Source organism: Rutidosis leptorrhynchoides, chromosome 6, assembly GCF_046630445.1.
Source record: "Rutidosis leptorrhynchoides isolate AG116_Rl617_1_P2 chromosome 6, CSIRO_AGI_Rlap_v1, whole genome shotgun sequence".
NCBI classification, from domain to species: domain Eukaryota; kingdom Viridiplantae; phylum Streptophyta; class Magnoliopsida; order Asterales; family Asteraceae; genus Rutidosis; species Rutidosis leptorrhynchoides.
In genome coordinates this window covers 120,492,402-120,508,179 of record NC_092338.1, presented here as the reverse complement: position 1 = coordinate 120,508,179, position 15,778 = coordinate 120,492,402, and the positions used below count along the sequence as shown (strand labels likewise).

At 34.9% G+C, this 15,778-nt stretch overlaps 1 protein-coding gene across 1 annotated transcript; it reads left to right on the top strand.

The window, feature by feature from the left end:
* The first annotated feature begins 12,383 nt into the window (after window positions 1-12,383).
* On the top strand, window positions 12,384-14,233 carry LOC139853096 (F-box/kelch-repeat protein At3g06240-like). Its single transcript, XM_071842469.1, has 2 exons — window positions 12,384-12,564; window positions 12,698-14,233. Exon 2 carries the CDS (start codon window positions 12,763-12,765, stop codon window positions 14,014-14,016), a length of 1,254 nt encoding a protein of 417 aa, XP_071698570.1. The 5' UTR covers window positions 12,384-12,564; window positions 12,698-12,762; the 3' UTR covers window positions 14,017-14,233.
* Window positions 14,234-15,778: the final 1,545 nt, after the last annotated feature.

Sequence of the window (15,778 nt, the reverse complement as noted above, 5' to 3'; positions counted from 1 at the left end):
CAACTCTCGGTAGTCAATACACAATCTGAATGTACCATCTTTCTTCTTGACAAACAAAATAGGAGCTCCCCACGGTGATGTGCTTGGTCGAATGAAACCACGCTCTAAAAGTTCTTGTAATTGGCTTTGTAGTTCTTTCATCTCGCTGGGTGCGAGTCTGTAAGGAGCACGAGCTATTGGTGCAGCTCCTGGTACAAGATCTATTTGAAATTCAACGGATCGATGTGGGGGTAATCCCGGTAATTCTTTCGGAAATACATCGGGAAATTCTTTTGCGACGGGAACATCATTGATGCTCTTTTCTTCAGTTTGTACTTTCTCGACGTGTGCTAGAACAGCATAGCAACCTTTTCTTATTAGTTTTTGTGCCTTCAAATTACTAATAAGATGTAGCTTCGTGTTGCCCTTTTCTCCGTACACCATTAAGGGTTTTCCTTTTTCTCGTATAATGCGAATTGCATTTTTGTAACAAACGATCTCTGCTTTCACTTCTTTCAACCAGTCCATACCGATTATCACATCAAAACTCCCTAACTCTACTGGTATCAAATCAATCTTAAATGTTTCACTAACCAGTTTAATTTCTCGATTCCGACATATATTATCTGCTGAAATTAATTTACCATTTGCTAATTCGAGTAAAAATTTACTATCCAAAGGCGTCAATGGACAACTTAATTTAGCACAAAAATCTCTACTCATATAGCTTCTATCCGTACCCGAATCAAATAAAACGTAAGCAAATTTATTGTCAATAAGAAACGTACCCGTAACAAGCTCCGGGTCTTCCTGTGCCTCTGCCGCATTAATATTGAAAACTCTTCCACGGCCTTGTCCATTCGTGTTCTCTTGGTTCGGGCAATTTCTAATAATGTGGCCCGGTTTTCCACATTTATAACAAACTACATTGGCATAACTTGCTCCGACACTACTTGCTCCTCCATTACTCGTTCCGACACCATTTTTTCCTTTCGTTCTATTAACCCCTGGTCCGTAGACCTCACACTTCGCCGCGCTATGAACATTTCTTTTACACTTGTTGCAAAATTTGGTGCAGAACCCCGAGTGATTCTTTTCACACCTTTGGCATAGCTGCTTCTGATTGTTGTTGTTGTTGCGGTTATTATTGTTGTTAGGATGATTGTTGTAGTTGCTGTTGTTGTTGTTGTTGTTGTTGTTGTTGTTGGGCCGTTTGTTGTAGTTGCGATTGTTGGGATAATTGTTGCGATTATTGTTGTAATTGTTGTTGTTGTTGTATTGGTGATTCTTATCACCGTTTTCCTCCCACTTTCTTTTGACTTGCTTCACATTGGCCTCTTCAGCAGTCTGTTCTTTAATTCTTTCTTCAATTTGGTTCACGAGTTTGTGAGCCATTCTACATGCCTGTTGTATGGAGGCGGGCTCGTGTGAACTTATATCTTCTTGGATTCTTTCCGGTAATCCTTTCACAAACGCGTCGATCTTCTCTTCCTCATCTTCGAACGCTCCCGGACACAATAGGCACAATTCTGTGAATCGTCTTTCGTACGTGGTAATATCAAATCCTTGGGTTCGTAACCCTCTAAGTTCTGTCTTGAGCTTATTGACCTCGGTTCTGGGACGGTACTTCTCGTTCATCAAGTGCTTGAATGTTGACCACGGTAGTGCGTACGCATCGTCTTGTCCCACTTGCTCTAGATAGGTATTCCACCATGTTAACGCAGAACCTGTGAAGGTATGCGTAGCGTACTTTACTTTGTCCTCTTCAGTACACTTACTTATGGCAAACACCGATTCGACCTTCTCGGTCCACCATTTCAATCCGATCGGTCCTTCGGTTCCATCAAATTCCAAAGGTTTGCAGGCAGTGAATTCTTTGTAGGTGCATCCTACACGATTTCCTGTACTGCTAGATCCAAGGTTATTGTTGGTATGTAGCGCAGCCTGTACTGCGACTATGTTTGAAGCTAGAAAAGTACGGAATTCCTCTTCATTCATATTCACGGTGTGTCGAGTAGTCGGTGCCATTTCCTTCAAAATTATCAAATGGAACAAGTTAATCATACAGAATATTAAGAGTAGTTAATAGTATTTCGTAGCATAATATGAACTCATTTATAAAAGCTTTTTCTTCATATTAGCGTTTTATAAGTTTAAATTCGGGTAGTACCTACCCGTTAAGTTCATACTTAGTAGCTAATATACAATTCAACTACTACAATTCTATATGAAAAACTGATTATAATAATATTTCGCGTTCAAACTTTTATACAATATTTTACAAACTTACAATACCGCTTATTTTACATAAAGCATGAAATATAGCACACAATAACTTTGATACAAGATAGTTGTGAAGATAATTCTAGCTAGTACACAAGTCGTTCAGCAAAGACAATAAAGACACGTAATTCATACGTCCAGAAACAAGTCATGCATTCTGGTTTTACTAGGACTACTTCCCATCCTTGGTCTTGTGGAACATAACCGTTATGGCCGTTGATAAGACAGCGTGTTGTAATGTCGTCAAAGGGACGAGGGTTACGTAATGTCCAACAGTCCCGTAATAATCTAAAAACCTCATTTCTTACCCCAATTACCGACTCCGTCACTTGTGGGAACGTTTTGTTTAATAGCTGTAGCCCGATGTTCTTTTTCTCACTTTGGTGAGAAGCGAACATTACTAACCCGTAAGCATAGCATGCTTCTTTATGTTGCATGTTAGCCGCTTTTTCTAAATCATGAAGTCCTATATTCGGATACATTGAGTCAAAATAATTTCTTAACCCGTTGCGTAAAATAGCATTTGGGTTCCCCGCAATATATGCGTCAAAGTAAACACATCGTAACTTATGGGTTTCCCAATGTGATATCCCCCATCTTTCAAACGAAAGTCTCTTATAAACCAAGACATTCTTGGAACGTTCTTCGAATATCTTACAAACTGATCTCGCCTTAAATAGTTGTGCCGAGGAATTCTGACCGACTCTAGACAAGATTTCATCAATCATGTCTCCGGGTAGGTCTCTTAAAATATTGGGTTGTCTATCCATTTTGTGTTTTTAAACTGTAAAATAGACAAGAGTTAGATTCATAAAAAAATACTTATTAATACAAGCAATTTTTACATATATCATAAAGCATAAGAACACTATATTACATATATTACACCACACGAATACAACTATCTTATTCCGACTCGCTCGTTTCTTCTTCTTCGGTTTTGGTTCGTTTTGCCAAGTTTCTAGGGATATATGATGTTCCCCTAATACGAGCCGTCGTGATCCACATTGGTTTAGAAAAACCTGGTGGTTTAGAGGTTCCCGGGTCATTGTTACAACTTAAGGACTTCGGGGGTTGACGATACATATAAAGTTCATCGGGGTTGGAATTAGATTTCTCTATTTTTATGCCCTTTCCCTTATTATTTTCTTTTGCCTTTTTAAATTCAGTTGGGGTAATTTCTATAACATCATCTGAATTCTCGTCGGAATCCGATTCATCGGAGAATTGGTAATCCTCCCAATATTTTGCTTCCTTGGCGGAAACACCATTGACCATAATTAACTTTGGTCGGTTGGTTGAGGATTTTCTTTTACTTAACCGTTTTATTATTTCCCCCACCGGTTCTATTTCTTCATCCGGTTCCGATTCTTCTTCCGGTTCCGATTCTTCTTCCGGTTCCGACTCTTCTTCCGGTTCCTCTTCGGGAACTTGTGAATCAGTCCACGAATCATTCCAATTTACATTTGACTCTTCATTATTATTAGGTGAGTCAATGGGACTTGTTCTAGAGGTAGACATCTATCACATAATATCAAACGCGTTAAGAGATTAATATATCACATAATATTCACATGTTAAAAATATATAGTTTCCAACAAAATTTGTTAAGCAATCATTTTTCAAGTAAACACGGTCGAAGTCCAGACTCACTAATGCATCCTAACAAACTCGATAAGACACACTAATGCAAAATTCTGGTTCTCTAAGACCAACGCTCGGATACCAACTGAAATGTCCCGTTCTTATTGATTAAAAACGTTCCATATTAATTGATTTCGTTGCGAGGTTTTGACCTCTATATGAGACATTTTTCAAAGACTGCATTCATTTTTAAAACAAACCATAACCTTTATTTCATAAATAAAGGTTTAAAAAGCTTTACGTAGATTATCAAATAATGATAATCTAAAATATCCTGTTTACACACGACCATTACATAATGGTTTACAATACAAATATGTTACATCGAAATCAGTTTCTTGAATGCAGTTTTTACACAATATCATACAAACATGGACTCCAAATCTTGTCCTTATTTTAGTATGCAACAGCGGAAGCTCTTAATATTCACCTGAGAATAAACATGCTTTAAACGTCAACAAAAATGTTGGTGAGTTATAGGTTTAACCTATATATATCAAATCGTAACAATAGACCACAAGATTTCATATTTCAATACACATCCCATACATAGAGATAAAAATCATTCATATGGTGAACACCTGGTAACCGACATTAACAAGATGCATATATAAGAATATCCCCATCATTCCGGGACACCCTTCGGATATGATATAAATTTCGAAGTACTAAAGCATCCGGTACTTTGGATGGGGTTTGTTAGGCCCAATAGATCTATCTTTAGAGTTCGCGTCAATTAGGGTGTCTGTTCCCTAATTCTTAGATTACCAGACTTAATAAAAAGGGGCATATTCGATTTCGATAATTCAACCATAGAATGTAGTTTCACGTACTTGTGTCTATTTTGTAAATCATTTATAAAACCTGCATGTATTCTCATCCCAAAAATATTAGATTTTAAAAGTAGGACTATAACTCACTTTCACAGATTTTTACTTCGTCGGGAAGTAAGACTTGGCCACTGGTTGATTCACGAACCTATAACAATATATACATATATATCAAAGTATGTTCAAAATATATTTACAACACTTTTAATATATTTTGATGTTTTAAGTTTATTAAGTCAGCTGTCCTCGTTAGTAACCTACAACTAGTTGTCCACAGTTAGATGTACAGAAATAAATTGATAAATATTATCTTGAATCAATCCACGACCCAGTGTATACGTATCTTAGTATTGATCACAACTCAAACTATATATATTTTGGAATCAACCTCAACCCTGTATAGCTAACTCCAACATTCACATATAGAGTGTCTATGGTTGTTCCGAAATATATATAGATGTGTCGACATGATAGGTTGAAACATTTTATACGTGTCTATGGTATCTCAAGATTACATAATATACAATACAAGTTGATTAAGTTATGGTTGGAATAGATTTGTTACCAATTTTCACGTAGCTAAAATGAGAAAAATTATCCAATCTTGTTTTACCCATAACTTCTTCATTTTAAATCCGTTTTGAGTGAATCAAATTGCTATGGTTTCATATTGAACTCTATTTTATGAATCTAAACATAAAAAGTATAGGTTTATAGTCGGAAAAATAAGTTACAAGTCGTTTTTGTAAAGGTAGTCATTTCAGTCGAAAGAACGACGTCTAGATGACCATTTTAGAAAACATACTTCCACTTTGAGTTTAACCATAATTTTTGGATATAGTTTCATGTTCATAATAAAAATCATTTTCTCAGAATAACAATTTTTAAATCAAAGTTTATCATAGTTTTTAATTAACTAACCCAAAACAGCCCGCGGTGTTACTACGACGGCGTAAATCCGGTTTTACGGTGTTTTTAGTGTTTCCAGGTTTTAAATCATTAAGTTAGCATATCATATAGATATAGAACATGTGTTTAGTTTATTTTAAAAGTCAAGTTAGAAGGATTAACTTTTATTTGCGAACAAGTTTAGAATTAACTAAACTATGTTCTAGTGATTACAAGTTTAAACCTTCGAATAAGATAGCTTTATATGTATGAATCGAATGATGTTATGAACATCATTACTACCTTAAGTTCCTTGGATAAACCTACTGGAAAAGAGAAAAATGGATCTAGCTTCAACGGATCCTTGGATGGCTCGAAGTTCTTGAAGCAGAATCATGACACGAAAACAAGTTCAAGTAAGATCATCACTTGAAATAAGATTATTATAGTTATAGAAATTGAACCAAAGTTTGAATATGATTATTACCTTGTATTAGAATGATAACCTAATGTAAGAAACAAAGATTTCTTGAGGTTGGATGATCACCTTACAAGATTGGAAGTGAGCTAGCAAACTTGAAAGTATTCTTGATTTTATGTAACTAGAACTTGTAGAATATATGAAGAAAACTTAGAACTTGAAGATAGAACTTGAGAGAGATCAATTAGATGAAGAAAATTGAAGAATGAAAGTGTTTGTAGGTGTTTTTGGTCGTTGGTGTATGGATTAGATATAAAGGATATGTAATTTTGTTTTCATGTAAATAAGTCATGAATGATTACTCATTTTTTTGTAATTTTATGAGATATTTCTTGCTAGTTGCCAAATGATGGTTCCCACATGTGTTAGGTGACTCACATGGGCTGCTAAGAGCTGATCATTGGAGTGTATATACCAATAGTACATACATCTAAAAGCTGTGTATTGTACGAGTACGAATACGGGTGCATACGAGTAGAATTGTTGATGAAACTGAACGAGGATGTAATTGTAAGCATTTTTGTTAAGTAGAAGTATTTTGATAAGTGTATTGAAGTCTTTCAAAAGTGTATAAATACATATTAAAACACTACATGTATATACATTTTAACTGAGTCGTTAAGTCATCGTTAGTCGTTATATGTAAGTGTTGTTTTGAAACCTTTAGGTTAACGATCTTGTTAAATGTTGTTAACCCAATGTTTATAATATCAAATGAGATTTTAAATTATTATATTATCATGATATTATCATGTATGAATATCTCTTAATATGATATATATACATTAAATGTCTTTACAACGATAATCGTTACATATATGTCTCGTTTAAAAATCATTAAGTTAGTAGTCTTGTTTTTACATATGTAGTTCATTGTTAATATACTTAATGATATGTTTACTTATCATAGTATCATGTTAACTATATATATATCCATATATATGTCATCATATAGTTTTTACAAGTTTTAACGTTCGTGAATCACCGGTCAACTTGGGTGGTCAATTGTCTATATGAAACATATTTCAATTAATCAAGTCTTAACAAGTTTGATTGCTTAACATGTTGGAAACATTTAATCATGTAAATAACAATTTCATTTAATATATATATATAAACATGGAAAAGTTCGGGTCACTACATCGCAAGAAGTAGGAAGCTGAAGACCGGGGAGCTTAATCTAATCATGGGGAATAAGAATGTTGCCTCTGTTGACATGATTGGAGAATACAAGCTTTCTTTTGATTCTGGTTTATGTATTGTTTTATCTAATGTTTGCTACAGTGCCGAAATGGCAAGAAACATTATATCTTTTGATGCTTTATTTAATGATGGTTTTAATTTTAGTTTTGATAATGGATCAATACTTGTTCACAAAAATGGGATGTTTTATTTCAAGGCTAGTCCTTGTAAAGGCATCTTAGAAACCACAGCAAAGCTAAATGATAGTTCAATCTACAATGTTGATTCATCCAAAGATGTTTTGGATAAAACGTATCTACGGCATTGTCGTTTAGGCCACATAAACAAGAAACGCATAGCCAAACTCCAGTCAGATGGAATTCTAGAATCATTTGATATAATATCGTATGATGAATGCGAATCTTGCTTATCAGGAAAAATGACAAAGGCACCTTTCACAGAAAACTGTGAACGGGCAAAGGATCTGTTGGGGTTGGTACACACTGATGTGTGTGGTCCGTTCAGATCGCCTACCAGACACCAGGAACGATACTTTGTTACATTTACTGATGACTTCAGTAGATATGACTATGTTTATTTAATTAAACAAAAGTCTGAAACTTTTGGAGTGTTCAAGGCATACCAAAATGAAGTAGAAAATCAACTGAACAAAAGAATTAAGATTCTCCGATCTGATAGAGGTGGTGAATATCTTAATGATGAATTTCGTGATCATCTACGGGGTTGTGGGATAATCTCACAATTAGCTCCTCCTAGAACACCACAACATAATGGTGTGGCTGAAAGGAGAAATCGAACATTACTTGATATGGTTCGATCCATGATGAGCCGCACAATACTTCCAATCAGTTTTTGGGGTTACACCCTACAAACTGCCGCAAAGATCCTTAACCTCATCCCAACCAAGAAAGTTTCCAAAACACCTTATGAGATATGGCATGGTAAAACTGTGTCTCTCTCATATCTAAGAATCTGGGGTTGTGAGGCTTACGTTCGTCGTGAAGCTCAAGATAAACTTGAACCCATATCTGAAAAGTGTTTATTTGTTGGTTACCCGACTGATTCTTTTGGATATTTGTTTTACAACCCTACTGAGAACAAAGTCTTTGTGTCTCGAAGGGGAGTCTTCCTTGAAAAGGATCTCATATCGAAAGGAACTAGTGGGAGCAAAATTGACCTTGAAGAAATTCAAGAATCAACCGACATGGAAACCGATATTGGAACCGATTCTCCTCAAGAGGTCGACGAGCCTGCAATTGATAGAGAAACTGACCTACATTCACCACCCATACGTAGATCTGATAGAGTGCGTCGAACACCAAAGAAATATAGTTTACACATATTTGAGGGTGATGACGAAAATATAGATTCTGATGAACCTATTACCTATCAGGAAGCGATGACAGGCCCCGAGTCTGCCAAATGGAAGGAGGCTATGGACAACGAGATCCAATCCATGCATGATAATCAAGTCTGGATCTTGATTGATCATATACCAGGTATTAAAACTATTGGGTGTAAGTGGGTCTTCAAGAAGAAGACCGATATGGATGGAAATGTACACACATTCAAAGCCAGACTGGTGGCTAAGGGTTACACGCAACAATATGGTGTAGACTATGATGAAACTTTTTCACCAGTAGCTATGTTGAAATCTATTAGAATACTTCTTGCCATAGCTGCATTTTATGACTATGAGATATGGCAAATGGATGTAAAAACAGCTTTCCTTAATGGTAAACTAACAGAGGATGTGTTTATGACACAACCTGAGGGTTATGTACATCCTAAGTATCCTAATAGTGTGTGCAAGCTTCAAAGGTCCATTTATGGACTTAAACAAGCTTCTCGTACCTGGAATCTTTGCTTTAATGAGAAGATCAAAGAATTTGGTTTTATTAGAGGCGAAGATGAGCCATGTGTCTATGTTAGGTCTAGTGGGAGTGTTGTAGTCTTCCTTGTACTATATGTCGATGACATATTACTCATGGGAAACGATATCCCGACATTGAAAGATGTCAAAGCTTGGCTAGGGAAATGTTTCTCCATGAAAGACATAGGAGATGCATCATATATTTTGGGTATAAAGATCTATCGAGATAGGTCAAGGAGATTAATTGGGCTAAACCAAAGTGCATATATAGATAAGATACTGAAGAAATTCGGTATGCATAACTCCAAGAAAGGGTGCGTTCCTATGTACCCTGGAATGATATTGAGCAAGTCTCAATGTCCTAATTCTGACTTGGAATCGGCTACCATGAGTCGGACTCCATATGCTTCAGCTATAGGATCGATCATGTATGCGATGATATGCACTAGGCCTGACGTGTCGTATGCACTAAGCATGACTAGTCGTTATCAGGCCAATCCTGGTGAAGCTCATTGGATAGCAGTCAAGAACATTCTAAAGTATCTTAGGAGGACTAAAGAGATGTTCTTGGTCTATGGTGGGAATGACGAGCTGAGCGTCAAAGGATACTCAGACGCTAGTTTCCAATCAGATAGAGATGATTGCTCTTCACAATCAGGATTTGTATTTATGTTGAACGGTGGAGCCGTCACATGAAGAAGTGGCAAGCAAAGTACTATTGCTGATTCTACGACAGAAGCCGAGTATATAGCGGTAAATGAAGCTGCTAAAGAGGCCATGTGGATAAAGAAATTCATCGGGGATCTAGGAGTGGTTCCTACAATCCATGATCCTGTTGAGATTTTCTGCGACAATGTGAGTGCGGTTGTCTTGGCTCAAGAACCGAGGTCACAAAGCGCACACGGCACATACTCAGAAAGTACCATTACATCCATCAACTTGTAGCAGAAAATGACATATTATTAAGTAGAGTAGACACGACAAAGAACTTGGCTGATCCTTTCACCAAACCTTTGCCACAGACTAAGCATGATGCTCATAGCATGTCTATTGGCATTCGTGTCATCGATGATAAAGTTTGATTGTATTTATTATGTTAAGTTTGAAACTTTAAACATTGGGCAATAATATATGTTGCAATTGATCTGATGATTAATATATTGAGATTATATTATACGCACGATGCGATCATTTCATTGTATATTGCCATGTTTCATTTTGCATGTTTTAACTTCCAATGAATATTATTTCATAAACTTCCACAGTCGATCATTCTCTATGGAAGAGAGAATTGAATTAAGACTGCTATGAAGTGTAGTAATATAGGCTTATATGAAACTACATTCATGAGGAACTTGATAGTTGATTCAAGGTTCTGGAATGACCACACTTAGACATTACTTCATGGTTTTAAGTCACAAGTAAGCTCTAAGATGGCAATATCATTTATCCTAGAGTGGATATGTATGAGGAATCCTGACACAAACTATATTCTACTTTGACCTGTATTTAACGCTGTGCGTAAATGCCAGTCATAAGGGTGCAGATCAGGTACAATATGGGATGTGGTGGATGTCTATACAGTTGAAGCAATTTGTTCCTTCTTCTCATAGCAAGTTGAAGCGATATCTCTGGGCCCCTCGTTGATTTATGCTGCATTAAATGCATGGCCATGCTACGACTGAATTGATGCAATAGCAGTCTATTTGATCACCACAAATCTCTATCGGGAAACATAATCTTGAATGATGATGATTGACACTTAACCATGTCACACGTTCATATAGATATCTTGAACAAAAGGATGACTGATATAAATCAAAATATAAGAGTGTAACGTAGCAGACTAGTTGTTACACACGGTGTGTCTTTTAAGACAGACCAATATTATTAATGTCAGTGCAAGTGGGAGTCTGTTAGAAATATGTTCTCGGGTTGGCTACGGTTCGATCGTGGTTTGACCGTGGTACATATATTCCGAAGATATGCCCATGACATTAAATAATAAAAGTCCATTTATCCTATTCGGTCACACACAAAGGCCAATCGTAAATTGTTTGATATACCTTCTAATCGGAAATTAATTTATTAATCATTAGTTAATGGTTTAATAAATTAAGTAAGTTTTTTTTATGTGTGTACATATACTTACAAATCTAAATATATAAGATTTGATTTGGTATAAATAAGATTTGATTTGATTTGTAAATCTTATTTTATATAAAGATTTGTACTATAATCATATTTTATATAATATATAAGATTTGATTTGATATAAATAAGATTTGATTTGATTTGTAAATCTTATTTTATATAAAGATTTGTACTATAATTATATTTTATATAATATATAAGATTTGATTTGATATAAATAAGATTTGATTTGATTTATAAATCTTATTTTATATAAAGATTTGATTTTGCAAATCTTTTAAAATCTTTCCAAATCTTTATATTTGTATTATATGTATCAATTTTATTCTATATAATACCAAGTCTTGGTATTGAAAATATATATGTAACTTGAGATACAAAAACACACATACAAAATGCTATTTCTCTTTCTCATTTTCAAGTAACCAAAATACTTGAGATCTATAATTGGGTTCGGGTTTTGGTGGAAATAAGGAAAAGAAAAGATCCGTTAAGTAGAAGGTATAGATCGAAGCAATGTTGAAACTTTGGGTGTCTACCGTTTAGAGGAACTCTTCTTTGGGTTTTCAAATTCGATCTTCAAAAGGGCTACAAAGGTTGTATTCTAATATTCTCTTGTTCAGTTTCGTTAATTTGTTTTGTTTACTAAAGTTTTGTACAATGATCCGTGGAAGAGTATGATTTTGTAAAGTTTTAAAAGTGCTTCCGCTCGCTTTGAATTTGTATCATACTCCAACACTAATTGTATCAAATAAATCAAGTAATGCTAACAAATTGTTATAACTCAATATTAACCATATTAAAACTGTAATACTTCTAGAACTTAATTTGTTGTAAATGTATCTTTAACTTGATCTTAAATTTTAATGCAATACTCCGTATTTTATTATTGTAAAAATAGAGCCACACAAAAAGATATGAAAAGTCTAGGGGTTTATTATGACATATAAAACAATTTCTAGGGGGTGTTTGGAGTAAAAAAGGTGAAATTATTCCACCAAACCCTTGTTTTCTTTCGTCTTCTTCACCGAAAGTTTGCAGCCTCCATAAAATCTTAGTTGAATTGAATTTTGAGTTATCTATACATTAATACATCACTATAAATCATCTAAAATCAATGGTAGCGTGTGCTACCAGTGTCGTTACCTTAGATGCCCACACTAAAACCAGCCGCTAATTCTCTGCTATCGTTCGGAACTGGGAAGAATTGGTGGTTAAATTAAGAGGAGGTACGTTTACTACGTAATTTTGTCAATATGTTTTTCATTTTAGGGTTTATTTGAATTGATTTTGAATTGAATGATGTGTGAAGGCCGTTATGTTACTAGTTAATTACCTAATTAATTATATTATTATCGTTAGGGTTAGGTTTATGAAGTATTTGTGGTATCAGACTGAGTTTAGTTGTTTAAAACTACGAATCTACGATGACTTCATCCTGCAAGAATTCGAGTTTACCAGCTGCCACTAACAAGGATGCTATGGTGATGAATTACCTTCCTGATGATGTTTTGCGTAACGACATATTCATTAGGTTACCTGCAAAACAATTAGCTCTATTGAGATCCCTTTCTAAAACCTGGAATCTTGTTTTATCTGACTCATCTTTTATTAAATCTCATCTTCATCATTCAATCCACAACAAACAAGACGACAATCAGACTGAGATTATCGCCTTCTACTTTGCATTCCTTGATGACACGTCAGGTACTTATTTCACACTAAACGCCTCTCGATCCTCCTACCAGGAACACTGCAATTATATAAAACTCCCACCATCTGGATGGCATTATGTTATTGGTTCTGTTAACGGCTTAATTTGCTTTTGGAACTACAATGATGTTTACCTATGGAACCCTTGTCTCTCTTCTGCCTTAATACCTATCTCTGATAGTAATAATACTCCAAATATTTCCGAAAGTCGCTTGGATCATTCTGATTTGAGATTCGGGTTTGATCCCAAAACTGACGATTACAAGGTTGTCATGGTTAGATACTATTATAAGATGACACAAGTACCACATCAAATCATTGACGAATGGCTTCCAGTAGAAGTATATAGTGTTAGAAAGGGTTGTTGGGAATCAATTACGGCGAAGTTTCCATCCCACATAAATGCTATCAATGGAAAACATGTTCTTGGAGATGGGTATGATGGCCGTGTTCATTGGCTTTGCGATGTAGATGATCCCAACAACAATAATATTAAAGAAACAATAGTGGCATTTGACTTGAATCTTGAAATTTTCACTGAGATTTCACTTCCACCCGATATTGTGAAGTGTACACGTAAAAGGACTAATGTTTTGGGGGTTTTGTTTCAAAAGATTTGTGTGATGTCATGCATCAATGGGGGTGATTGTGAGGTGTGGGTAATGGAAGATTATGGGGTGGCTACTTCATGGGTCAAACGTGTACTTTCAACCTTGTATAATCGTGATCCTGATCTAGTTGGATTCTCATTACGTGGCGACCTCCTAATTAGATGTCGTGATCATGGTCTAATTTTGTACGATCCAAACACTGACCGAGTTAAGTTACTCAATACGCGTTTGATTGATAAATTTATACGTATTAGCCATTTTGCTGACTACGTTGACAGTCTCGTTTGGCCGGTAGCACCACGTGGTAAGAACCGTGTCAGCAACTCAGCAAGCAGATTGCAAGTTGAAAAGGAGTAATAGCTGGATGCTGAATTATCAGTTTCTATCAGGCTATCAAAGGAAGTTTAATCTCTATTAATTATAATTATCATGATATGTTTTGTACTTAATTTCTACTCGGTTCATACAAGAAATCATGGTTGTTGATTTTCTGGTTTGATTATCTTTCGTTCTAATTATATATGTATGTTGATGTTGATATTCTGGTTTAAATGTTAACATGCATTTTCTCATGTTATTACTATTACTATATATAATGAAATACTGAGTTGATAGTGATGGCCATAGTTACTTGTGTGCTTGGTTTATATTTTCTATGATTTACCGCTATAATCCTTGTACTGAAAAAAGATACTATTTCTCATGTAGAGATGTATACGAAGCCTCGAAGGGTAAAAAATTTAAATAATAATCGGCCATACATATAATCGGGCATGCATAACAACAAACAAGGGAGGCGGTTAGCTACACGCTAAAATATTATCATGTGGGATTAAATGGATCTTCACTTATACAGTTCTTGAGATTTATCTGATCTACTAGGAGGAATGCTATCTGAACTTTTAACAGATTCGACTGTTTATGCCAACAAGGTTTAGCTTAATAGTAATAATAAACTCATTTTACAATCAAAAAGTTTTACCTTAATAAAAGCAAAAATTTAAAGCTCAACCATATTTTCATTGTAATATATATTCATGTTGTTGCATCATCAACTCTCATTTTTATCATTTTTATTAACATAATCTTTGGGATTCTTCCACACGTAGATAATTACATATGCACATATTGGTGGATTTTTCACTGGATTTTTGCTTGGGTTTGTCACTTTAATTCGTCCGCAGTTTAAATGGATTAACCGAAAACACACCTCTTGGTATATCGGTTCCACCTCAAGAACCAAATACAAGAGTATCAATACATACTTTTGATTGTTTCTGTAGTTACTCTATCTGTAGGGTAAGTTCATGTATCCATCTAGTCTAGTTAGCTTGTTTTTTTTTCGCAATTTCTTGGTGTATACTAGTGTTCGGACATCAAGTTGTGTATTTATGTTGATTAGTTCACTTTATATTGATTTGTGATTCACCTTGTAAGGTATGAGTTTTAAGATTCATTTTGGGTTTATTTTGACACCACCTCTTTCAAGGTAACCAAAAGATACAAGACTTGGCATTTTTTATTATATATGACACATGCTTATTTTTATTTTCATGCGTAGCTAGTCAAAAGTAAGTATGGATCGTCTGAAGGGAGAAGTGTTTAAGTAGAATTAAATTAAATTATAATAGAGGGTTTTGAATATTGCTTTCTAAATTAAACTAAGACAACTAATATAAGTAATAAATAAACAATGGAAGAAAAGTGTGTTTACTTTGATTCTGCCTCCCTAGGTATGGATTGTTAAACTCGGTTATAATATTATACTAGTTATAGACCCGCGATTTCGCGGGATTTTTGAAGGGTGAAATCATTTATTAATATCATATTATATTGTATTTGTTATTTTGCTTTGAATTTGATTATCCAAACAATCTAAAGTATTTAATAATTACATGACTAAGGTTCAAAATAGAAAGAAACTAAATCCACAGATACATTATTCAACATATTCAATAACACTTCTACACAAACTAACGGTAAACCTGCATAATCAAAAGACTTTGATACCGAAACAAACTGTTACACCGGGTGAGTTCCATCTGAGACCATGATGAACATGAGTTCGTCACGCAGGAACACAATAAAACACTTGTCGTTCGGAATTTAGCTACCCTTT

Excerpts from the sequence above, each read along its gene's own strand:
- LOC139853096 (XM_071842469.1), top strand. The coding sequence starts at position 12,763 with ATGACTTCATCCTGCAAGAATTCGAGTTTACCAGCTGCCACTAACAAG.